General features: G+C 39.9%; 1 protein-coding gene across 1 annotated transcript in view; it reads right to left on the reverse strand.

Annotated features, from left to right (window-relative positions):
* Positions 1-25,888, reverse strand: part of LOC117394379 (contactin-associated protein-like 2) — a 545,795-nt gene that overhangs the window by 183,169 nt on the left and 336,738 nt on the right. The window contains exons 10-11 of the mRNA XM_033992589.3: positions 16,829-17,000; positions 1,294-1,400 (exon numbers count right to left, since the gene is read on the reverse strand). Coding sequence (XP_033848480.1) covers positions 1,294-1,400; positions 16,829-17,000 — 279 coding nt within the window. The remainder of the gene's footprint in view (positions 1-1,293; positions 1,401-16,828; positions 17,001-25,888) is intronic.

Genomic DNA, 25,888 nt, shown 5'->3' on the forward strand with positions numbered 1-25,888 from the left:
ATATTTTATTAAGTAAACATTTATTTTAATCTTTTTGGAATTAAAAGTATAAATGCAACACCATGCTAAGTGAAAACGACAATTCAAAAATCGTCAAAATCCCCCAAGGTAGCAAATCCGCCGAAATTAATACCAGCAAAAATGTCCCTTTATACGGTATGCTCCCGCCCCTGCAACATTTTGGATTGACATTTAGTGATGTAATTTCCTCCTAGCCCGAATTCAGACTTTAGAATTCAGGCCAGCCTGAGGAGTGAAATCAGACCAGAGAAATGGGGCTCCCGCCCGAATTGGGAGCCAACTCGAGTGATTTAAAAACATGGACACGGAGGTGTGGGGGGGCAACTCGAGTACGTACCCGGGCTATGTGGTTCATGGAACGTGGTAGTGTTTATGTATTTCAGCCCCACTCTTCTGAATGACTGCATGCAGTCTAGCAGTGAGCACGAGAAAGAGAGAGCACTTCAAACCTTAGGGGTGTAAGAGATGAGCTCTGGAAATGGGAACCTTTTCCAATGTGTGAAGGAATTAATTACTGATATAGCTGTAATATATATCATGTAATATTCTAACAGAAACCTGACGCCCTGTATGCTCAAATAAAAGTTACAAAGCTGCTGCAGTTGTGCCTCTGGCTGATGTTATTCATCCACTGACCACCTCTCTATCTCCCTAACCAGCCCACTATCTTCAAGGACCATTCAAGTGTGATGGACACCCAGACCAAGGAGAGATTTCATTATGGCTTTATGCCTTCTTTCAAGTTAGTAATCAGTCAAATGACTGACATTCCAGTGTAAAAGATGTCCTGGAAGGCAAATGAAGCAAATTGATAACTTTCTTTTACCTGGGGTAGTACCAGATGTCCTATTTTATGAAAAATGTTTGTAGTATCATATGTTTCTTCTTAAACTGCACATTTGAGTTTATCACACAGAGGTCCTTACAGGTATTTATCCTCAAGCTTACCATGTTGTGGGAGGGAAAATGGACTTCAGTCAAGTCAGTGAACATAATGTCAAAAAAAGAACAGCATTCAACAAAATGACTAGATAATTGCAAGAAAGTTGCTAATAAAGGATGGGTTGTTGTACCTTTAAATCTTCTTACATTTGGTTTGCTTGATTATTCTTGTAAGCTGTGTGTATCCACACTACCAAGGCATGATGCATCTAAAAAAGTAGGCTGCTCTACAGAAAGTAAAGCTCTGTGTGTAAAGTGCAAACTTGAAGTACGACTCATATATCATACATCGCAACAGTGTAAGAATCTAAGAGCAGTCCCTATACTCACAATTATGGCAGGTGGCCCCAGTGTAGCCTGTCCCCTCACAGCTGCACCTGAAGCTGTCCCAGGTCTGAGTACACTTGCCGCCATGCTCGCAGTGATTGGGCATACACCTGAGCAGAGAGAGAAGAAAAGAAAAGCGTCAGAGAGGCATGGTTTTCAGGAAGATGCAGCACCTTTTGGGTTTCTATATACTATTATTATTATTATTATTATTTGTTTATTTAGCAGACGCCTTTACCCAAGGCGACTTACAGAGACAAGGGTGTGTGAACTATGCATCAGCTGCAGAGTCACTTACAATTACGTCTCACCCGAAAGACGGAGCACAAGGAGGTTAAGTGACTTGCTCAGGGTCACACAATGAGTCAGTAGCTGAGGTGGGATTTGAACCGAGGATCTCCTGATTACAAGCCCATTTCTTTAATCACTGGACCACACAGCTTCCTCCTAGTAGCTCTAATACCAGATTGCTTAGTGGAAACAGTATATGAGATAGATTAATACATTTCACGGTACAAAGATTTATGCACATTGAACCCCATGCAGAACAGAAAAAAATCACGCTCCAATTGTTTTAAGGTGCTTGGAAACACAGGGAAGGTAAATGTTACATGGAAGGTAAACTTAAAGACGTTGCATATTTTGAATGTTAGATTTTGGACTGGTTTTCTCATCACAAGACAAATCAGCCATGCAATTACCTGTTTTGGAGAACCAGCCTTGCTTTTTGGAAGCAATTATTTTGCAAGTTTACTTTGTTGAAATCATTCATTCATGACAAAGGCAAAAAACAAATAACAACCTTCCTTATCCTTTTCTCAAAGGAGAACTAATTTAGCTAAGAGAATGCTGCTTTGCCAGGCTTTTCCAACAAACCACTAAAATATATTAGCCGTAGAGGAACAAGCTGCTCCTAATAAAACCTGAATCAAATTCCTCTTCTTTGTGAAGGAACTGGAATACCCATTAAATTACCCATTAATTATTTTCAGTCAGAAATACATATAATAGCTGGGAATTGAATCACAGCTCAGTGAGTATCTGAGAACCAGTTACGATCAGGTTTTTATTTGAATAGGTAGGAAATCATTCAAGATAATATATCCTTAAACAAATGTTTCTGGCTTATTTGGCACATAATCCAATGGGGACTCTGCTATGGGTTCAGCAGTGATAAAATTGGGAAGGAAACCTTGATGTTGTCATTATTAATCTGATTTACTGTCTTCATCTTTACTTTTAGAAGGGCATTTAATCAAATAAAGATTATTGAATCTCACAAACTAGCTTTAATCACTTAACCAAATATTTAAATGGAATATATATATATATATATATATATATATATATATATATATATATATATATATACAGTGCCTTGCGAAAGTATTCGCCCCCCTTGAACTTTGCGACCTTTTGCCACATTTCAGGCTTCAAACATAAAGATATGAAACTGTAATTTTTTGTGAAGAATCAACAACAAGTGGGACACAATCATGAAGTGGAACGAAATTTATTGGATATTTCAAACTTTTTTAACAAATAAAAAACTGAAAAATTGGGCGTGCAAAATTATTCAGCCCCTTTACTTTCAGTGCAGCAAACTCTCTCCAGAAGTTCAGTGAGGATCTCTGAATGATCCAATGTTGACCTAAATGACTAATGATGATAAATAGAATCCACCTGTGTGTAATCAAGTCTCCGTATAAATGCACCTGCACTGCGATAGTCTCAGAGGTCCGTTTAAAGCGCAGAGAGCATCATGAAGAACAAGGAACACACCAGGCAGGTCCGAGATACTGTTGTGGAGAAGTTTAAAGCCGGATTTGGATACAAAAAGATTTCCCAAGCTTTAAACATCCCAAGGAGCACTGTGCAAGCGATAATATTGAAATGGAAGGAGTATCAGACCACTGCAAATCTACCAAGACCTGGCCGTCCCTCTAAACTTTCAGCTCATACAAGGAGAAGACTGATCAGAGATGCAGCCAAGAGGCCCATGATCACTCTGGATGAACTGCAGAGATCTACAGCTGAGGTGGGAGACTCTGTCCATAGGACAACAATCAGTCGTATACTGCACAAATCTGGCCTTTATGGAAGAGTGGCAAGAAGAAAGCCATTTCTTAAAGATATCCATAAAAAGTGTTGTTTACAGTTTGCCACAAGCCACCTGGGAGACACACCAAACATGTGGAAGAAGGTGCTCTGGTCAGATGAAACCAAAATCGAACTTTTTGGCAACAATGCAAAACGTTATGTTTGGCGTAAAAGCAACACAGCTCATCACCCTGAACACACCATCCCCACTGTCAAACATGGTGGTGGCAGCATCATGGTTTGGGTCTGCTTTTCTTCAGCAGGGACAGGGAAGATGGTTAAAATTGATGGGAAGATGGATGGAGCCAAATACAGGACCATTCTGGAAGAAAACCTGATGGAGTCTGCAAAAGACCTGAGACTGGGACGGAGATTTGTCTTCCAACAAGACAATGATCCAAAACATAAAGCAAAATCTACAATGGAATGGTTCACAAATAAACATATCCAGGTGTTAGAATGGCCAAGTCAAAGTCCAGACCTGAATCCAATCGAGAATCTGTGGAAAGAACTGAAAACTGCTGTTCACAAATGCTCTCCATCCAACCTCACTGAGCTCGAGCTGTTTTGCAAGGAGGAATGGGCAAAAATTTCAGTCTCTCGATGTGCAAAACTGATAGAGACATACCCCAAGCGACTTACAGCTGTAATCGCAGCAAAAGGTGGCGCTACAAAGTATTAACTTAAGGGGGCTGAATAATTTTGCATGCCCAATTTTTCAGTTTTTTATTTGTTAAAAAAGTTTGAAATATCCAATAAATTTCGTTCCACTTCATGATTGTGTCCCACTTGTTGTTGATTCTTCACAAAAAATTACAGTTTCATATCTTTATGTTTGAAGCCTGAAATGTGGCAAAAGGTCGCAAAGTTCAAGGGGGCCGAATACTTTCGCAAGGCACTGTATATATATATATAAAGAAGTTAGACAACAAGCAGTGGAAGGGTTGAAGAGCATAGACAGCTGCGCTCTACCAGGTAAACTGAAACTCTGGTGCTTTCAGTTTGGTCTACTGCTGAGGTTGCTGTGGCCATTGACTGTGTACGAGGTTTCTTTGACAACAGTAGAGAAGCTGGAAGCTTTAATCAGTTCATACATCAGGAAATGGTTGGGAGTTCCACGCTGCCTCAGCAGAGTGGGACTTTATGGTAAAGGAATACTGCAGCTACCAGTCTCTGCTCTAACCGAGGAGTTTAAGTGCGCCAAGGTCAGACTGGAAATGACATTTGTAGAGTCACGCGATAAATGCGTAAGGGAGGCAGCACCTGTGTTGAAAACTGGAAGAAAGTGGGCAGCAAAGAAAGCTGTGGAAGATGCAAAGGCTGCCCTTCGAATTGGTGATATCATGGGGCAAGTTCAGCATGGAAGAGGGGGTCTTGGTTTCAGTTCAGCTCCTCCTACATGGCACAAGGCAGCCCCAGCTCAAAGGAGGAAGCTGGTAGTCAACGAGGTGCAAAAGCAGGAGGAGAGGATGAGGTGTATAAAGGCCATTTCCCAGGCCAAGCAGGGAGAATGGATGAGATGGGAGAGTGTGGAACAACGCAAGATTGGCTGGCAAGACCTATGGTCAATGGAACAGAGCAGGATCAGTTTCCTCATCAGGTCAACATATGATGTTCTCCCATCACCACAGAACCTAAACCTCTGGGTAGGAGAAGATCCCTCATGTCCTTTGTGTTCATCACCTGCAACATTAAGGCACATTTTGACAGGATGTAAGGTGGCTCTTAGCCAAGGACGGTTTACTTGGCGCCATGACCAGGTGCTGCGATGTTTGGCCTTAGCATTGGAAGACAAGCGTAACATGACCAATAAGTTGTCACCTGTTCCATCAAAACATTACACACAAAAGACAACATTCCTCCGCCCAGGAGAGCAACCACCAAGAAAAGGTGTTAAAACCAATCCTCGCCCAGGACAACTGGAAGCTGCTAGAGACTGGAAAATGCTGGCAGATGTTGGTCAACGGCTTATTTTTCCACCTGAGATTGCCACCACTAACCTTCGACCAGATATTGTCTTGTGGTCTGGATCAGCACGCCTTGTTCACCTGGTAGAGTTAACAGTGCCATGGGAGGATGCTGTAGATGAGGCGTATGAGAGGAAGAAACTGCCACTGAAGCGGAACAGCGAGGATGGAGAGTTCGGGTTTACCCAGTGGAAGTGGGTTGTCGAGGATTTGTGGCACACTCTACAACCCGGTCAAGAGTTGCGTCGCACAGTGAAGAACTTATCTGAAGCAGCAGAGAGGAGCAGCAACTGGCTGTGGTTGAGACGGAAAGATTCTGGCTGGGGATCTCAAGCACAATAGAAAGAAAGAAACGCTGATGTACAGGTAAGTAAGCTGGGCTGAGTTGAGTGGGGGACGGAGGGGGGTGATGCTGGGACGCCAGAATCACCGTCAAGCCCTCTTGAGGTGTCGTGGGCTAGTCGACGAAACACTGAGGATGGAAGGTGCCCACTTGAAAACCCCAAAGATGTACCCTACTTAGCTCAATCCAGACGGTTGTCATGCTGATGCGCTGGGGAGGCCGCACTGTGGTTGATCCCCGGAGCCAGCATCGCAGCCGTTGTGTGTGCTGATGCGCCAGGGAGGCAAAATAAGCTGATCCCTGGAGCCAGCATTACACTTCAGCCATTAACACCAGACAGAAGGATATCTACATCATCATATGGAAGGAAACGTAAATGGATGGAGACACATATGGATCACATTAGTTTACTGTAAAGCTATGTCTTAGTTGGTGCTTATCTTGGCGAGAGCCGAGTTCAAATCAGCATGAAGTTTTAACATCTACTCTCGTGTAATGGAAATCATTATAACAGAGTAAACATTTGTCAGTTTTTTTCCTCCAGTGATGCTTGCTGATGGACACAACCCCCATGTTTTTGTGTTATTTTTCAATTACTATTCAAATTTCCCAGTAAAATATTCAGTTAATGCACAAATGTAGATTTACAGGTTATGAATATAGTATAGATATTTAGATAGACAGATAAATAGATAGATAGTATAAAGTTCATGAATGGCATTTCCAGAACCACACATAAAAAAAACAAAGTGAGAAAAAAGAGTTAGATACATTCTGTATGTTCACTTATATATATATATATATATATATATATATATATATATATATATACTGTACAGGGTTTACAATTAATTATGCCACCTTTTATGGCACAGTCCCAATTTAGGATTATCAACTCAATGAAACCAGTGACAGTCATATAAGTGAAATGGGGGAAAAAGGTTGTTATATATATATATATATAGTAAATTGGTGTGAATGGCTTGGGTTTGGGGTGCTGGGTTTAGCATGTTTAAAAGTCTAATTCCAAACCACATATATGATGAGGGGATCAGGTACTGCTGGTATGTCAACATATGAAAATATTACTACTGTGGTTCATTCTACCAGTGGCTCCTTCCATTGTAGCTGTTCTTGAATAAAAAAAAAACCTTCAATACAGAACCATTATATTTACATTTAAAAGAACATTTAACAATAAATAGGATGCGTTGAAGGATTTCCACTCACTACTTTTAGTATCTTTGCCACATGACTATTAGAGTAAGCAATTCAGCTGTTCAAGCCAATTGCAGTGGTTATAATGGAAATTACAACAAAGTGTGCAATCCAGTAATAAACTCGTTTGTGGGAGATATTATCATCATCACCACAACCTCGCAACGTGCTACTGAAAGGCATCTAAACTACTATAATACTCAAAGGCATTGATGCTGTGGCCACAGACTTGGTCAATACAAGCTCTGGTAAAACGGCTGTTAGGGTTTAAGAAGTAGACCAAGTGAAGAGGGTGAAAACAGCCATGGCTTGCCTATTTGAAAGAATAGTACATTCATTATAGGCTCTGATGCCTTGATCTTTTAGCACTGTGTTCTGGGTTTCTAATATCGTGCAAATCAAAGTGATGAACAGTCACACTGTCTGTACACGGCAGGGACCAATCACACACATCAGAGGCGAGCTGAAAAATGTATTAAAGCATTTACAAATGGTACACACAATCTGGAGAGTAAATGTCACAGGCAAGCAATGCACCAACAGGAAAGTGATGCAAAGGTTCAGAAACTCAGATGACACTGAAACAGTTTCAAATGTAGCCTCCTAACACAGCATTAACTGGTATTCATTATATGACCAGCTGACCACATGTAGCTCCTGGAATCCCGCTGCTGCATGTCCAGTTAAACTGTGTGTAACGGGCAGTGTTGTTCAGAACCCATCCACAGCCCTCAACTATCAGCATCATTGCAGCAGATGGGCTCTCGCCATGGGCATCCTGGGCTGCCATGCAGATTGACAGGGCAATTTAAAAGGAGTTTAATCCTGTCAAAGTCCTTACTTTACTTTACTTTAGGGATAGTGCCACAGACCATGATTATTTCAAATGAGAGACAATTGCTGAAAAATGATACAGTGATGCTAGCCAAAAAAAAATTACATTTCCTTTCCTCTTTAAACATTTTTTTTTATCTGTGTTGAAAAACTGAATGGTCGTATGGGGAAGCTGAAGAGAAGGGTAAGAATATTGCAATTAAATCATTAACACTCACAAATTATTTTAAAACTTGAGACATTCATATTGCATTTTTATCAGCTTGGTTTTACAGTACTATTTTTCTAGGGGGGCAACTTTTCCATCTGTTGGGCAGAACGTGTGAGAAAATATTCAGGCAGCAACTGGGAAGTGAAACACATTTCCTCCGAGTATAAAGGCAAAGAAAACTGCAAACCTCCTTTAACCCTGTGTAAAACTAGACATCATATTTACTATAACATTATTTTTTTTAAAACTGCAACAATTGAACCCTATACAACAGGTAAGATTAATGGAATTGGTTTGCTGATTACAACAGCTTTAAACTGTTGCTTACCATATCATGATTGACAAAAGGCTGCCTACACTTACTGTACCATGTTTCTTTTCAGAAAGACATATAATTGATCTAAATTTTCAAGCACGTGTATGATATGTTCCAAGAAGTCAGCTGTTGAGTACAGACTTCATAAGGTTTTCGACGGATTGCTATTTCATGCAGATTTGTTAATTCTTCCCTTATAAAAATTTCCCATATTAAAAGCATAGCAAAGTGTAATAAAGCATGGTAAAGCAAAGGTAAGCATTGTAAAGAATAGCGAGGGATGGTAAAACATATCAATAAAGATGGAAAACAAGGGTAAAGTATGGTAAATGCGCAGTATAACCATGGGAAGAAAACCTGGGAAAATTGCGAAAATACTTGGCATATATACTGTGGTAACATTTTTATGGATTTTTACACTGCATACATTTCTTTATTGATTTTATTCATAGTGGGGACATTGCTTCATTGGTGGTTTGTATGAACTTGATCTCTACCAGTAATAACATATTGCTATGTTACATTAAGTGGATTTACTTGGTTGGTGAATTATAATGAAATGCGCATGGTTGCTTTTAGTGACTGATCAAATAAGAACATAAGAAAGTTTACAAACGAGAGGAGGCCATTCAGCCCATCTTGCTTGTTTTGTTGTTAGGAGCTTATTGATCCCAGAATCTCATCAAGCAGCTTCTTGAAGGACCCCAGGGTGTCAGCTTCAACAACATTACTGGAGAGTTGGTTCCATACCCTCGCAATTCTCTGTGTAAAAAAGTGCCTTCTATTTTCTGTTCTGAATTCCCCTTTATCTAATCTCCATTTGTGACCCCTGGTCCTTGTTTCTTTTTCAGGTAAATAAAGCAAGCAATACACTTTGTTTGCTTTTTAGCCATGCTTTATCCAACTACAATATCAATCAACAGCGGTTCACTGCAGAACATATAAAAATGGTTTGTTCACATCCCAGGGGGCCGTCTGTTTTTGACATTCATCAAAAACTCCTTAAAGTTGCCCTTAGACTGACATCATATCACTTAATGATTCCATGGCCATTAACATTCAGTCGTCCTGAACTTTCATGGTCAAATTAACAAAAAGATTGTCCCCAGATACTGTATTTTTGTTAAAGATGATAACAGGACCTTTTTTTTATTAAAACGCATTACCTAAATCACCCCAACCTGTTAATGAAAAGCTGAAATATATTGCCTGCCTTTATTTTCTATTTCCCCTTAATAATGGCTTAAAAAACAATTTTGCAACAGATAAAAAAGGTCAATTTTCTTTGATTATCCAGAATTCAAGAGTGACTCCACTAGGGGCACTTTTCCAAGAATTCCTTAACACTAGCACCGCCATAGCCGCTTTTTGAACGGCTTTTGCAAATTCAAATTTAAATATCTCCGCGTATGTGAATATCTTGTGCATGTCCATTCTTTAGTGTTACTAAATATTTGAATTAAATACCCACACGGTGTTTCAGATGCATAATCGTAAAAACGAATAAGTTATAAGCACTTGCTTCTTCAACTGCCAGACCTGCAGTTTATGCGGCATATTGAAATCAATACAATATAGCCGACAATTTAGACTGGGCTTTGTAATAACCTATTATTATTATTATTATTATTATTATTTCTAAGCTGACGCTCTTATCCAGGGCAACTTTGTTACAAGATATCACATTATTTTTACAATTACCCATTTATACAGTTGGGTTTTTACTGGAGCAAGCTAGGTAAAGTACCTTGCTCAAGGGTACAGCAGCAGTGTCCCCACCAGGGATTGAACTCCAGATCCTCCGGTCAAGAGTCCAGAGCCCTAACCACTACTCCACACTACACTACACTTCTCAGGCCGAACGACTGTGCCACCCTGAGTGAGTGAGACGGTGCAAATAATAATAATAATAATAAAAAATGTGCGTATTCTAAGCTCTCTGCACAGATCAGTGACGATCAGGACTGATGCTAAACGAAAGCCAGAGACTGCTGCATTTTACAACGCAACGAAGTACGGTGTGGATATACTGGATCAAATGGCACGGCTGTATTCGGTCAAAGGAGGTACTCGCAGGTCTGTTTTTTTTTTATAATGTTTAGGACCTGGCAGCCATCAACGCTTTGGTTTTGTACAAGGAGTGCACCGGCAACTCAATCACTCGGAGGGACTTCATTTTGCAGCTAGCCCTGGAGCTACGGCAGAAACATTTTGATAAGAGACACGAAAGCCGGCTGGCAAATGCCCCTCAACCTTCAGCCAGCGCTGCGCCCACTGGCACACGGAATAAAAGACAATGCCAGGTTGCTAAATGCAATAAAAATAGAACTTCTGATGTCTGTGCCCGTTGTGAATGGGCAGTCTGTGGCAATTGTACTGGTACAGTTGAAAAGCGTGTTTTCTGCGTAGATTGTACTTAGAAAGCTGTAATAGAACGCTGAATAGACAGACAGCCTTTGAACTCTGTGTCACTCAAAGCGCTTTCACGTTGCATTTATGTTATATTTTTGTTTTATGTCTTATTGTGGCAAATTTTTCAATTACTTTATTATTAAAGTCAGCCATCATGTCTTTTTCAATTGATAACATGGCTAAAGCACTTAGTCATTCAGTCTTCATACATTAAAAACAAAATAATATAAAACGTGAGATCGAAATAAGACATATATATTAAACACACCGAATGTACTTGAAAATGTAAATGTGTATTTATTTAACTTTAAGTTGTCCCTGAATCTAAATCAATCCAAAGTTCAAAGACCAAGAACAGGAAAAATTAAGACCTTAAACTGAAGTCACAATTAAGGCCAAAGGAAAAACACTGTAATTAGCAGATAATTTATATAGACCTAATAAAAGACTGATCAGATACAAACAGTAAAAAAAAAATAGTAATTTAAAAACACCTTGAAAAAAAGCCTGATATGGCTAACAACAAGATTTAAAAAAAATAAAGTAAAATATTATATAAATAATATTAACATAATACAAATATACTGTACAGTACATTTAATAACCGATTACCCCAAAGAGGCAGTAGTGGTTGGTAAATTAACAAAAAAAGAAAAATTGCCGAACACAGCAAGATATTACTGAGCTTAAGTTTAAGCACTGCTGAACAGAAGCAGTCGCTGGAGAAAAAGGGACAGATGGCGCAAAATAAAGGCAGACTAAAACAGTGAAAAGAACAAAGTTGAACAAATAAGACAAATAACATTAATTTAAAGTTAGACAAAGTCAGACATAGATAATTAGACTTGTGAATTCTATTTTAATATTTAAACAGTTTTCTATCTTTCCACAAAGTAACACCATGCAAGACTGAGAAGAGACAGTCGTGCTGCTCATATTTATAGCCTTTGTTTTCTTTTCTTGGCACATGCGCGCTGATAGCCTGATCACCGTGTTCGCTAATCATTTCTGAGCAAGCACAGCCCGGCTTCAGATTAAACAGATGGGATGAACAGCATTGGCTGTGTTGTTTTATTCATCTGTGCACTGCATCGCTGAGTCAGAAGTGACATCACTTGGTGCTCATTGGTGCAGGGGATTTAACAACAGTTTGGTGAATCGACATGGCTGATGATATTGTTGCTGCTGCTTGCAAGGCTGTGGTTGACTTGTGTGAGGATAATAGCACGCTATTAGACTAGTGGGAAGGTGATGATGGCGTTGACAGCCAAATAGCAAAGTACACTGAAATTAAATTGTGCAAGAAACATAAAATCCAAGGATATGTTCAAGACGTTGTGACTACAAAATAAACGCAAAGCTTGTTGGGACGAACTAAGAACTTAAAGCCTTATTATCTCTGTTAAGGTTTAGTTATCTTTAACCGACCAATATTATAGGGATATTAGGGCTAGGTTGTTACATTAAAATGTAGAAAGCAGCTAGCCTGCAATTGTAAAAATTTATAAACATATTAATAGATACACTTTCAAATACAGTTCTCCCCAATTTTGCAACTTTATAACATATTTCCATGCTCTTTAAGCCTGATATCTGCTATTAGCTACTATGTTGCTGCTACTACTTCATGTATTATGCTACTGTCATGTATTATGCACTTCCCACTGTATTTAATGTATTATGCATTGTGTTTTTTCTTTGTTTGTTTTTACTGTATCACATGTATTATGCATTTCTCTGTATTTAAAGTGTTATGGATTTTCTTGTTGTTACTGCACCTTGTAAAGTGCTTTGTGATGGTGGTCCACTATGAAAGGCGTTATATAAAATAAAGATTGATTGATTGAGGGTCTGGAACCAACTCCCCAGTAATGTTGTTGAAGCTGACACCCTGGGATCCTTCAAGAAGCTGCTTGATGAGATCTGGGATCAATAAGCTACTAACAACCAAACGAGCAAGATGGGCTGAATGGCCTCCTCTCGTTTGTAAACTTTCTTAAGTTCTTATGTTCTTATGTTCTTCTTACGTTGTTATGATTGATTGATTGATTTGTTTGAAGTATAAAAGAACAAATAACATACACGTCTCATATATCTCGTCTCATATCTAATTCTTGTACACCAGAGCCCAGTCGGGGTACGTACAAAAGGTAGGATCTAACAGCATAGGCCGTTTTTCAAATACAATACAACTGTTGGCTAATATCTACATCAATATTTTTGTTAGCGCTACATATTTATTAAATACACAACTCAATGCCCATTTTCAAAAGATTTGCCATCTCTGAATCTACAACTAAATTGATAAAAGTGTCTCCGTGCTGGAGACTAACTTCTTCCATGGCCGTGGCCATATTGGTTTTGCTGCAATTCGCCGACTCTTGGTGAATCCTTTGCTTCCAGGGGCGCCTAACTTAATACTGGGGGGCAAAGGTAAAGAAGAACTGCTGAGCGAAGCCAGGCAAATTTTTTTTGCTAAGAAGCTCTTGGAAACCTCATTTTTACTGTTCCATTTTTTTCAAGTTACTGTTTTTGTAATAGTAAACGAACAAAATTGGACAGGTGTGTCAGCATAAAATATAGAATATTTACTGAGCATTTATTAAGAAGAAACACAAAAAGCTCTCTTCCTTACCATTTTTTCTTTTAATAATGGTCTTATACTCTCTCTTCCTTCAGATATTTTTGCGAGTAATAAATAAAAAATACATGCCTATATTAAGTATTAATATTTTGTGCAGTGATCTCTCCTGACCGCTTGTCGAGTTCACATTCAATTAACAACATTTTGTCTTATTGTTTTAGCCAACGTCAGCCACGGTGCAGACCTTGGGTCAAACCAATATGTGTAGGGAGAATTTATTGTGATTGTTTATAAATCCATTTTTATATTTTATTTTAAAGACTTTAAACCAAACCAATGCCAAACAAAACAAGGTATAATACATAAATAATGAATGAAAAAAGTGGAGGGGCAAAATATATAGTTTGACCCCCCCCCCCCCATATTCAAAGTGGGGTGGGGGCACGTGCCCCTTCTGCAGCATGGTATGATCTCTCACTTATGTTGAACCAGAGTCAATTTTCTGTCCCATCCTGCTTTACTGAAATGCTGGACAGGTGAACAGTAGGAAGCACAGAGAGTATGGAGGGACTCAACTGGCCTTGTCCTATCCTGGTTCAAATCTTATCTTTCTGATAGATTTCAGTTTGTCTCTACTGGGGAGGTAAAATCAGCATTATCTGAAGTTGTCTGTGGTGTTCCATAGAGCTCCATTCTAGGTCCTTGCTGATTTCATTATATATGCTACCATTAGGTGACATTATCCGCAGACACGGAGTGAACTTCCATTTCTATGCTGATGATACCCAGCTGTATTTGTCCCTAAAGCCAGGAATTTGAAATGTATTTTTTGTTTACGACTGTAAGTCGCCCTGGATAAGGAGGTCTGCTAAGAAATAAATAATAATAATAATAATAATAATAATAATAATAATAATAATAATAATAATAATAATTTCTTCTGCCTGAGTGTTACTAGCTACTTGCCTTACAGACATCAAGCAGAATTTTCTAATGTTGAATACAGATAAAACAGGTTATGCTAGTGGGCTCACAGAACCAACTAAAAGGAAATGTGGGATTACATGAGCTTGACCCTTGCAGTCTCTCATCAAAACTTAAACTACAAATTAAGAGTTTGGGGGTCATCTTTGATCATGATCTCTCATTTGAGACTCATATTAGGGAAGTTACTCAAATATATTTTTACCATTTGAGAAACATAGCCAAACTTAGACCAATTATTTCTGTATCTGATGCTGAGAGACTAATGCATGTCTTTGTTTCTAGGCTTGATTATTGTAATGCACTTTTTTCTGGTGCCCCAGAATGTGTGGTATCCCACTTGCAGCTTGTTCAGAATACCACAGCTAGAATTCTGACTAAAACCAGAAAAAGTGAACATATTGTAGCGTGCCTGGGGGAAGGCAGCAGAAGGGTTGGTAGGTGACATAATCACACACAAAGACATAAGCCTGATATACGCTCCTTACAAAGGAGCCGGCTCTTTTGTACAGCGGTATCGGCGCTATGCTTTAGTGCGCGAGGTCCCGGGTTTGCGCCCGCCCTCCGCCTGTGTGTGGATTGCCTCGCCCTGTGTGATGCACCTGCCTGCGGGAACCAAGATCGCTACAATATTACCCCTGTTTTGGCCTCTTTACAATGGCTCCCTGTGCAGTATAGAATTGATTTTAAGATTTTGCTGTTAACTTACAAGGCTCTGAATGGATTAAAACGTAGTTATTTGCAGGAGTTAGTGACCTCGTATTTTCCAAACTGCACCCTGAAATCACAGGATGTGGGGCTGCTGGTTATTCCTAGGGTCAACAAAAGCAACACGGGAGGTAGGTCTTTTTCTTGCAGATCTCATAAATTATGGAATGCTCTGCCTTTGTTTGTCAGGGAAGCCTGGGCCGTAAAAACACACTTTTATAAAATGGCTTTCTTATCTTAGTGGGTTTTAATGTAACTTTAAAATTGCTGCTTTTATATTATGTGTATACAGTTATTTACATATGTTTTTAAATGGTCTGATTGTGGCAGTTGTATGTGTGATGTGCTAAACAAATGTATTTTAGTATTTTCATGCTATGTACTGAACAGTGCTTTATGATACTTTTGTATAAAAAGCGATATATAAATGCAATAAATAAAATAAATAAATAAAATAAACTACCTGAACCATTGAGGCATTTTCAAAGTTTAAAAACAATGATGAGCAAGGCAATGAAAAGACTAATGCAAAAATGGACAGTAATTTTATTTTATAACTTTCATCAATGCATCTTTAATTGGAGTGTCTGAAAGATGAATAAGATATATTCATTACCTGAACTGAAATACAGTACATACTGTAGATACTTACGATAGACAAACAGCAGAGCCAAATACTAATGAGACTTCATTCAAATATGGGCAATTTAATCCAAAAAACTGCTTTAGACTTCAAAGGTTTAAACTGCCATCCTTTCGTACCCCAGGTGGAAACAGCTATTCTGCACAGTTTGGTCTCAGATTAGATTTTTTACACTGTGCTGCGTGCATTTAATTTAATTATGCACAGACTGTATAATTTCCTCAACACCTGTTCTGATAAATGCTGTTAAATAATCAAGGTCAACAAACTGGTGCTCCATTAACACAAATCCCCGTAATGTTAGTACAGTTTTGCTTATGTTATCATTCAACTATTATATACAATGCGACATAGGTGTAGAAAGACAGGCAAGTCTTATCAGCGATGGGCCAGCTGAGAGAATTCGAATACTGAGCTTAATATTTAAATCACCCTAACTCTCATCGAAAGAATGTAGTACAGTTTTACAATGGCCCATCTTTCTGCACCAGGTAAAGAGCATGGCTGGTCTTTCTGCACCAGGTAAAGAGCGTGGCTGGTCTTTCTGCACCAGGTAAAGAGTGTGGCTGGTCTTTCTGCACCAGGTAAACAGCACGGCTGGTCTTTCTGCACCAGGTAAAGAGTGTGGCTGGTCTTTCTGCACCAGGTAAAGAGCATGGCTGGTCTTTCTGCACCAGGTAAAGAGTGTGCTGGTCTTTCTGCACCAGGTAAACAGCATGGCTGGTCTTTCTGCACCAGGTAAAGAGCATGGCTGGTCTTTCTGCACCAGGTAAAGAGCGTGGCTGGTCTTTCTGCACCAGGTAAAGAGCGTGGCTGGTCTTTCTGCACCGGGTAAAGAGCGTGGCTGGTCTTTCTGCACCAGGTAAAGAGCATGGCTGGTCTTTCTGCACCAGGTAAAGAGCATGGCTGGTCTTTCTGCACCAGGTAAAGAGTGTGACTGGTCTTTCTGCACCAGGTAAGCAACAGCTTGGGGTTTAACACATTTGTACAGAGTTATCATTGCCATCACTTTTACAGTACCTGCAGGAGAAACACCTGCACTCCAGCACTTTCCTGTGAAGAGATGTCTTGCCCCATTTAGCCAAATCCTAGGCTAGAAAATGACTGTACTATTGCCACCAAGTCTGGAATCACATGCTACTGTGACTTACTTAGCTCAGCCAGGCATGTTAACCAGTGCAACCAGCTGGGGCAGGTAATGACTGCATTATCATTTACCTGTCTATGATGGCACACATGTCGATACTGACGTTCTCAAAGCTTCCCAGCTTGCCTTGCTCCACAGCGTGCAGGTCGGCCATCTGATCATCCACATGAATGAGCTGCATGCAGCCTTGAAAAGAGCGCTGCACCGGAGATCGACTGGAGTTACTCATTTGTGGAAAGTATCCTGAATGAAAAACAAAGGTTTAGAATTATTTTAAATTCTTTCTCTCTCTCTCTCTCTCTCTCTCTCTCTCTCTCTCTATATATATATATATATATAGAGGTCAGCACAGGTACCCAGGTTTTAAATTACTCAACGCTACCCAGGTCTCTCTTTACTATCCAGGTTTCGATTTATTAATTTGAGAATTTAAAGAAAATGTAGAAAATATGACAATACAGTTGTAAAGGCCATTACACACTCATCCGATCATGCATCTGATTTTAACGTGCGTCTAAGAAGAAAAAACGATCATGTGCATTCTCTATTGCACATTGCACACTGAGTCCTGATTGCACACTGAGTCCTAATTGTCGTACGACGGTGATGCGTCAATTTTGGAATCAAAACAAGTTCGATTTGATCCGATTTGAAAATTACATTGACCAATGAAAAACGACTGGGAAGACACATGGATTCTTGCAGTTCCCTGAACAAAATGGAAAATCTAATGATGTGTGTCGCCAAACAAAAATTACTTTGAAAAAAAAGAAAACATATGGAAAGACATTGCCATGGACTGGTGCATGAATGATATGTATTATAAAACATGAAATTCTGAACTGATAGCATACATAAACACATGGATTGTGAGCAGTATAGATTATTACAAGCATATACTTTTTATTTCAATTGTAGTCGAGGAAGTAAAGAAACAATGGCCTAACCTGGAGACACATATCAGAGAAAGAAGTATGACAGGGCAAGAGCGGTCAGGGCTGAACAGTCAGAAAGGAGGAGCAGTACATGAAAGTGATGGAATTTCTGACTACATACACAGAGAGTAGAAGGTCATTATGGTAAAGTATTTTCGGTAGCTCATTGCTCGCTTCCCAACTTTCAGGTATATATTTATTAGAGGAGCGAGTGTTTGAAAAATTGGTGATATGACAACTGTGTTGAGTAATATCATGTTTTTTTTATTATTATTTTTTTTCATTATATATTGCGTAACAACATTTATATAGATCTAGTAGAAACGTAATAATGAGCAAATGCTTTAACTTCCATCAGTGTTTGCTGATCATTTACGTTGATACTACATTTAACAGTGTTTTGTGTTCAAAGTTATGTAAGAATTAACAACAGAATTGTATTATATATATAATCAAGAGGCAAGAGTCTGTTGGTAACAGAACAAGGTACTGTGTAAACCTTTTGTGCGTGAAAAACACATAAAAGTGTTTTGTGATCGAAAAAAGGCTTAGCCGTCTGATGTAGTGAGTAACGTGAGAGAAAAAGTATAGTTAGAACTCTGTGGGAAGTTTGGTTTTTCTTTTTGATTATTTTTGTTTTTCTGTAAATAATAAAAACAGCACGAAAGTGCTTAAAATTTCAATTTCTCGGTCTGGGTCTGCTGAAAATGGGCAATCGAACCCTTGTGATGCTAATATTAAAGAAGACGAGGTTCAGCAGTAAAGCTGTTTTTTTTTTAAACGCTGTGTTTCAGTGATGTACAAACGTTCTATGTCATTAACCGTTAGTGCTTCAGCTTTATTTGTATTTTATTTATTTATTTATTTATTTATTTATTTCTTAGCAGACACCCTTATCCAGGGCGACTTACAATCGTAAGCAAATACATTTCAAGTGTTACAATACAAGTAATACAATAAGAGCAAGAAATACAATAACTTTTGTTCAAGCAAAGTACAAGTGTGACAAACCACAATTCAATAATACAGCAGATAATAGTGATAGTGACATCAGGATATGATTAAATACAAATTACTACAGGTTAAACACTCGGCAGATTACAGTATTCTGAAGTACAGGATTAAATGCAGTAAAATAGGGGGCAGATAAGAGCAAAATAAAGCACATTTACATGAAGGGTGATAGTGTTCCAGGATACAAACAGAGGAGTTCTACAGGTACTGTTTGAAGAGGTGAGTCTTAAGGAGGTGCCGGAATGTGGTCAGGGACTGGGCAGTCCTGACATCTGTAGGAAGGTCGTTCCACCACTGCGGAGCAAGGGTGGAGAAGGAGCGGGCTCTGGAGGCAGGGGAGCGTAGCGGAGGTAGAGCCAGTCTTCTAGTGCAGGCGGAGCGGAGAGGTCGAGTGGGGGTGTAGGGAGAGATGAGGGTCTGGAGGTAGCTGGGTGCAGTCTGGTCAAGGCATCTGTAGGCTATTACAAGAGTATTGAACTGGATGCGAGCGGTGATCGGGAGCCAGTGGAGCGAGCGGAGTAGTGGAGTAGCGTGGGTGAAGCGAGGCAGAGAGAACACCAGGCGGGCACCAGAGTTCTGGATGAGCTGGAGCAGACGGGTGGCGGACGCAGGGAGGCCAGCCAGGAGGGAGATGCAGTAGTCTAGGCGGGAAAGTACCAGGGCCTGGACCAGGAGCTGGGTAGCATAGTTGGTGAGGAAGGTTGGTGTATGATTGCCTTTACCTTGTTTTAATTTCCCGTTCCTCATGTAGTCTCATTTTGTTGATCATTAATGAACATTTCTGACTGTGGGTGTTGTCGAGTGACTGAAAACGAAACATTTTGTGTTTGAATTAAAAGTGATGGTCTCAAGGACTCGAATGGGTTAAAGTTCAAGTATATTTTCCTCCAGAGGAATTATCACTTTTTGACGTAACTACTGTGGTATTATGTATTTTTTTTAGAATGGCTCAGGATGCAAATATGAAGCTGTGACAGGAATGGCTGGGCGGTGACGTCACGGCAGAAGCAAGAAGGGAAACTGACACCAGTAGTACTGAAGTTCAAGGCGGCGTTTGCCGTTTTATTTAAATATAAAAAATAAATAAAATATTTAAACACAAAAAACACTTGCTCACAGAGCAAAATAAAAATGTAAATAAAACAAATCACGAACACAAAATATACGAAACACAGGTCAGGCTGAGCTGTAGCCTTCACTGATCCTGTATCTTTTTTGTCTCGCTTTTGTCTTGTTTTTGTCTCGGTTGCGCCGTCCTAAATACATAAACAAAACATACGGCGCTTCGCCGACAAATCTAAATAATAAATACATAAACAAACACAAAATACAAAATAACACGGGCGGAGGGGGAAACCCTGTTCTAAAATAAACACACACATTTACACAGCAGGGCTCTCTACCGCACTGCTACGGAAGCATTACAGGCTCTCTCCCTCCAACTATGTTAACACATACATGAATTGGATATGGTATATTTTTACCATAAAATTGAAAAAAGATATGTTCCTTTAACCGGATCGAACCGGGGAAATACATTTTGGTTAAAACTGGGAACGGGTTTACAACTATACAATAAATGTTGCAGTTATTTACACGGTCACTTTTGAGAGCTGCGGAAATCAAATGAATATAAATATACCTCCCCCAGCAGATTAATGTGAATAGACTGTATGCTTTAAAATAAGAAATAATTGTATAAGATATGCTATTGAAGTCCTCTGCTTGAATCAGAGTTGTCTTGACCTTTTGTTGCTGTTTATTGAAAGGACCTGGAATAAAGCGGAATGGAATTCTGAAGCACATTTCTGTTTTACAAATCAGAGCGTACAGAGAAATTCTGTTTTGTCTTTATTATGTCTGACATTTCCAGCTTTTACTGAGCTCACATTCTGTACTGAAGGTCACACATTTCCTTTCATATCGCTCTTACCTTCTCATAGATTTAGTGTATCAAGCAGACACTGCTATTGCCAAGACAATAGAGAGAGATGTCTAACAATAGCAAAGATCCAAATCTGACAAACAACAAGTTTGGTAATGAGTGTTCTGTCAGGATTTAACTTATACAAGACATATACAAGACCAAAGCAGTGAAAAAAGCCCAGTGTCCTCATATCAATGTGACGTTCCAATCAGTGAGGCAAGTGAATATTAACTATTTTTTCCCATAGAAAACCACAGCAGTAAAAATTATTTATACTTTATTTTACCATGTACAGTTTTACAATTCAGAATAGATATTGGAGATAAAACACTGTGTTTCAATGATGTGCTATGGTAACAATTCAACACCAAGTCTACATATAGATACAGCATGTTATATTGTACTAACTGATAAATAATCTCTCTTTAAGGACCACAGTACTGCAAAATATGTTGCCTTGGACAACAGCTGTTTATCACTGCAGAGCCTTACAAAGGTTTCCTTAGGGGATGTTTAAAAAAAGAAAAGAAAGATGTACCCCTAGTATTAAAACTACCAGTATCAATACGGGTAAAATAGATAAGCTGGGGAACATTATGAGCTAGAGGAACAGATTAAAACACTGTTTACTCTGCATTTGGAGCTTCCAGCCTACCACTTTAAATAGCTGTGACACCTATGCACACATAGAATCAGAACCATTTATTAGAATTCCCAAGAGCACTGTATGCACGTCTGTGTAATGATGGACCATAGTTCAGTGGATCACACTCTGACAGCCTTGTTCACCACAACTTTCCCCTAAATTTGTGTCCATTTATTCTGCCCTAACACTATTGATTTACTTCATTTCTAGCTCAGAAAGCATGTTTGAGGTTCAGGTTAGACCCTGATACTCCTTTTAAAATGTATTTATTATATTTTATTCTATTTTAAAACTGTGTACCAATACCTAGACATTTTATGATTGCAATACAGTGATATTGAGTGGGTGAGATGTTGTTGTAAGTGACTCTGCAGCTGATGCATAGTTCGCACACCCTAGTCTCTGTAAGTCGCATTGGATAAAGGCGTCTGCTAAACAAACAAATAATATTGATTTGAGCCACTGGGGCCGGTTTGCTTGCTTTTCTAACTTTACTTTATTCATAAAATAATTAAAAAAAACACTTAATTATACCTTAACTACTACCACTACTACTACCATAGCCTAGTCCAAATAAATAATATATCAGTCAAACATCCTTTCAAACTCCACACATGCAGTAGAGTATTATACCTGTTCTAATGAGGACCTTCCACAGTACTTGAATTTTATTCAATGATGTTACTAAGGGTGTCAATAAATCTATAATAACCCCACTGTCTCAAAGTGAGAAACTGTGAGAGTTAGACTGAATAGCAAATCACAGATATCTACAAGACAGACAGCCTCAAAAACAGTGCAACTACATCTGACAGATATTATTGAACAGAGGCTGTATTTAGCTAACAAACACTTTAGCAGTTAGGGAGAAAGCTTTAACACAATGAAATCCATACCTGCATGCTGTGTTGAGAAGATGCAGGATAGTGGATTTTTGCAATGCAAACATTTCTCTTTGATCTTTTGGGAAATTAATTTGTTAATCCAGCAACCCTGGTGCCTAACCCCCCTCAGCCACCCACCTTGTGATCACATGCCATTTGTATAAGAAAATTATTTGTATTACATGAGAGTAGGTGTTAAAACGACATTGGACTCAGCTCTCGCCAAGATAAGCACCAACTAAGACACAGCTTATTTTATTGTAAACTAATGTGATCCATCTGCATTTCCTTCCATCTGATGATGTAGATATCCTTCTGCCTGGTGTTGATGGCTGAAGTGTAATGCTGGCTCTAGGGATCAACCACAGTGCGGCCTCCCTAGCGCACCAGTATGACATCCGTCTGGACTGAGCTGAGTAGGATACTTCTCTGGGATCTTCAAGTGGGCACCTTCCATCCTTGGTGTTTCATCGACTAGCCCACGACACCTTAAGAGGGCTCGACAGTGATTTTGGCATTCCAGCATCACCCCCCTCTGTCCTTCACTCAGCTAAGCCCAACTTACTTACTTTCCTTTACATCATTTTTTAAATTTCTATTGTGCTCAAGGTCCTACCATAGCCAGTTGCTGCTCCTCTTTGCTGCTTTAGATAAGTTCTTCACTATGCAATTCATGACAACTGAATCCGATGTCTGAGAAACCGGGTTGTGGAGTGTGCCACAAATCCTCAACAACCCACCTCCACTGGGTAAACCTGGACTCTCCATCCTTGCTGTTCCGCTTCAGCAGCTAGTTGAGAGTACCAAAGTTTCTTCCTTTCGTACGCCTCATCCACAGCATCTTCCCATGGCACTGTTAACTCTACCAGGTGAACAAGGCGTGCTGATCCAGACCACAAGACAATATCAGGTGAATTGTTAGTGGTGGCAATCTCAGGTGAGAAAATAAGCCGTTGTCCAACATCTGCCAGACTTTTCCAGTCTCTAGCAGCTTCCAGTTGTCCAAGACAAGTTTTGGTTTTAATACCTTTTCTTGGTGGTTGCTCCCCTGGAGGGAGGAATATTGTTCTTCATGTGTCATATATTGCTGGCATTGGTGGCAACCTGTTGGTCTTGCTGCGCTTGTCTTCCAATGCCAAGGCCAAACATCACAGCACCTGGTCAAGACGCCAAGTAAACCGTCCTTGGCTAAGACCCACCTTACATCCTATCAAAATGCATCTTCCACAGCTTCCTTTGCTCCCACTTCCAGTTTTCAACACAGGTGCTGCCTCCCTCACACATTTGTCGTGTGACTCTACCAATGTAATTTCCAATTGAACTTTGGCACACTTAAACTCTTCGGATTGGAGCTGAGAATGGCAGCTGCAGTATCCCTTTACCATACAGTCCCACTCTGCTGAGGCAGCTGAGGCAGGCTTCTCAGACACTGTTGGTATTGCCTCACCGTTAATGTAGAACCTCTTATCCACTACTTTACCTTTAATTATAGAGCTGCTCCTTGACTTGGAGGGCTTGAATTGCATTTGTGCCCATTCAATGTTATTGATTAGTTTGCCCAATAACCGATTAGTGCAGGCTACTGTTGTAGTCATGATTGTCATGTCATCCACGTATGCTCTACTTGGTGGCAGTCACATTCCAGAAGCCAAGCGTTCTCCTCCCACTACCCATTTTGACGCCTTAATAATTACTTCCATTGCCATGGTAAAAGCCAGTGGAGAAATGGTGCATCCTGCCGTTATTCCAATTTCTAGACATTACCATGTAGTGGTGAATTCTGTTGAAAAACAAAATTGCAAATCTCCAAAGTAGACTTTCACTAAGTTTGTTATTGTCCTCGGTACACTGAAAAAATCAAATCAAAGAAGCTCATGTAGTACTGAATCATATGCATTAGCTAAATCTAGGAATGTCAAATGGAGCTCCTTCCTCTCCTTTTTAGCTGTTTGAATCACACTGATGTGCTCTAACCATCCGGGGAAACCTGGAATACCGGCTTTCTGTATTGAAGTGTCGATGAAGCAGTTCTTCAATAGGTAAGATGACAGCAATGCTGAAAGAAATCTTGCCTTCCACATTTAACAGGGAAATAGGGCGAAACTGACCGATACTCGTAGAATTTTCTTCTTTGGGTATAAAGACCCCACCTGCTCAGCGCCATGCTCTTGGTACAACCTGTTTTTCCCATGCTACTTTCATCAATTTCCACAGGATTCGTAGAACACCAGGGGCTCTCTTGTACACTCTGTACGGAACTCCATTAGGCCCTGTCTTTTTCACAGCTTGCTCTACTTCTTTCCACTTAAGTGTGCAGTCCTCCATTTGATATTCTGGTGGATTGATAGGTGGGATGTCTGAAGGAATTGACATAGGCTCCTGCCTTTTTGAATCTGTGTGTGTTTCCTTAAGATAGCACTCCAGCTCAGACTTAGTTGCTTTTAATGTGCCATTTTTCTCCCTGGTGAATAACTTCTTTACAAATTTGAATGGGTCTGTGGAAGGGTGAGGGTATTCACTGACAAGGGAGACAGAAGATTTTATTTGGAAACACCGCACAGGTGCCCAGATTTATATATTTTTCTTATTAATTGTTTTATTTACTTTAGCCCGCAGAGGGCGCTGTTGTCCGTGGTCTGGATACTGCCGACAGTAAACCAGGACCACGGGGTTACCAACACAGGTATCCAACTCTGTGCACCTTCAAGTGCTCAAAAGTAATAATGAAAACAGAAGGCGAAAGAAAAAGGGAAAATAAAACACAGTAATAAAACTACAAACAAAAGTGCTGCTTATGCAGTGCCCCCACTGCCGCTAAGCCGGTCAGCACGGGTCTCCGTCCTACACTCTGCTGTGCGTATACACTGGGGTTGGCCAGGGTTCCCCGTATATCTATACACGTCCCCTCGGGTAGGTAATTATTTCTTTTATTTTGTAAATTATTTTTACAGAAGGCTGTCCCCTCAGTCGGGCTCGCCTGCTCCTTATTTCACGCCGGCCTCTTCTGCCGGCGACACTGTACTTCCCCCAACACGGCCACCCGAGCACATAACCAAGCCAGTTCTTATGGGCCGAGCAGTCTCCCAAGGCCCGCCCCTCAGCCACTCAGAGAGAGGGAAAGCACACACACACTCTTCCCCACCTCTCCGTGTCATCGCCATGGCCGACAGGCGGATCCCACGAGACTGCTGCCCTCTACCTGCAGTAATACGGATGTGCCAGACAGTCAGTCCAGATCTCCCCTGTTACAGGGTCTTTATAAAAGTTAGTTTTTGCACGCTCCTTCTTTTTGCAGTGTTTCCATAGGCGCTCAGCTCTGCACAGTGCTACAAGCTTATCTTTTATGACTCTTTGTAATAGATTGAGTGCCTCCTTCTGACTTTGTTCTGCTCTCCTCCATTGCTTCCTCAGCCGCCTCCTTTCTCTAACTAAGCACTTAATCTCCTGCTGCCGTATAGACTTTACAGGAATAGTTTGTACTTTCTCCTTTCTTTTTTCAACTCCAAACGTTTTAAATATAATTACTTTATGAACAATAACCTTGCAGTCATGACAGATCCAGAACATCAGTATACTATAGTGCTCATGTGGTTTACAGGTAAACAACACCTAGGCAGAACAGAGGTGAATCACAGCCACAGTAGATCTCTTGTTTTGGTAAAAGTCATTAAAACACATTCTGTATTCCAAGGCTTTGTCTCAGGATGTTTTAACATCAGAGCCAC

This window comes from Acipenser ruthenus, chromosome 3 (assembly GCF_902713425.1).
Source record: "Acipenser ruthenus chromosome 3, fAciRut3.2 maternal haplotype, whole genome shotgun sequence".
NCBI lineage: Eukaryota > Metazoa > Chordata > Actinopteri > Acipenseriformes > Acipenseridae > Acipenser > Acipenser ruthenus.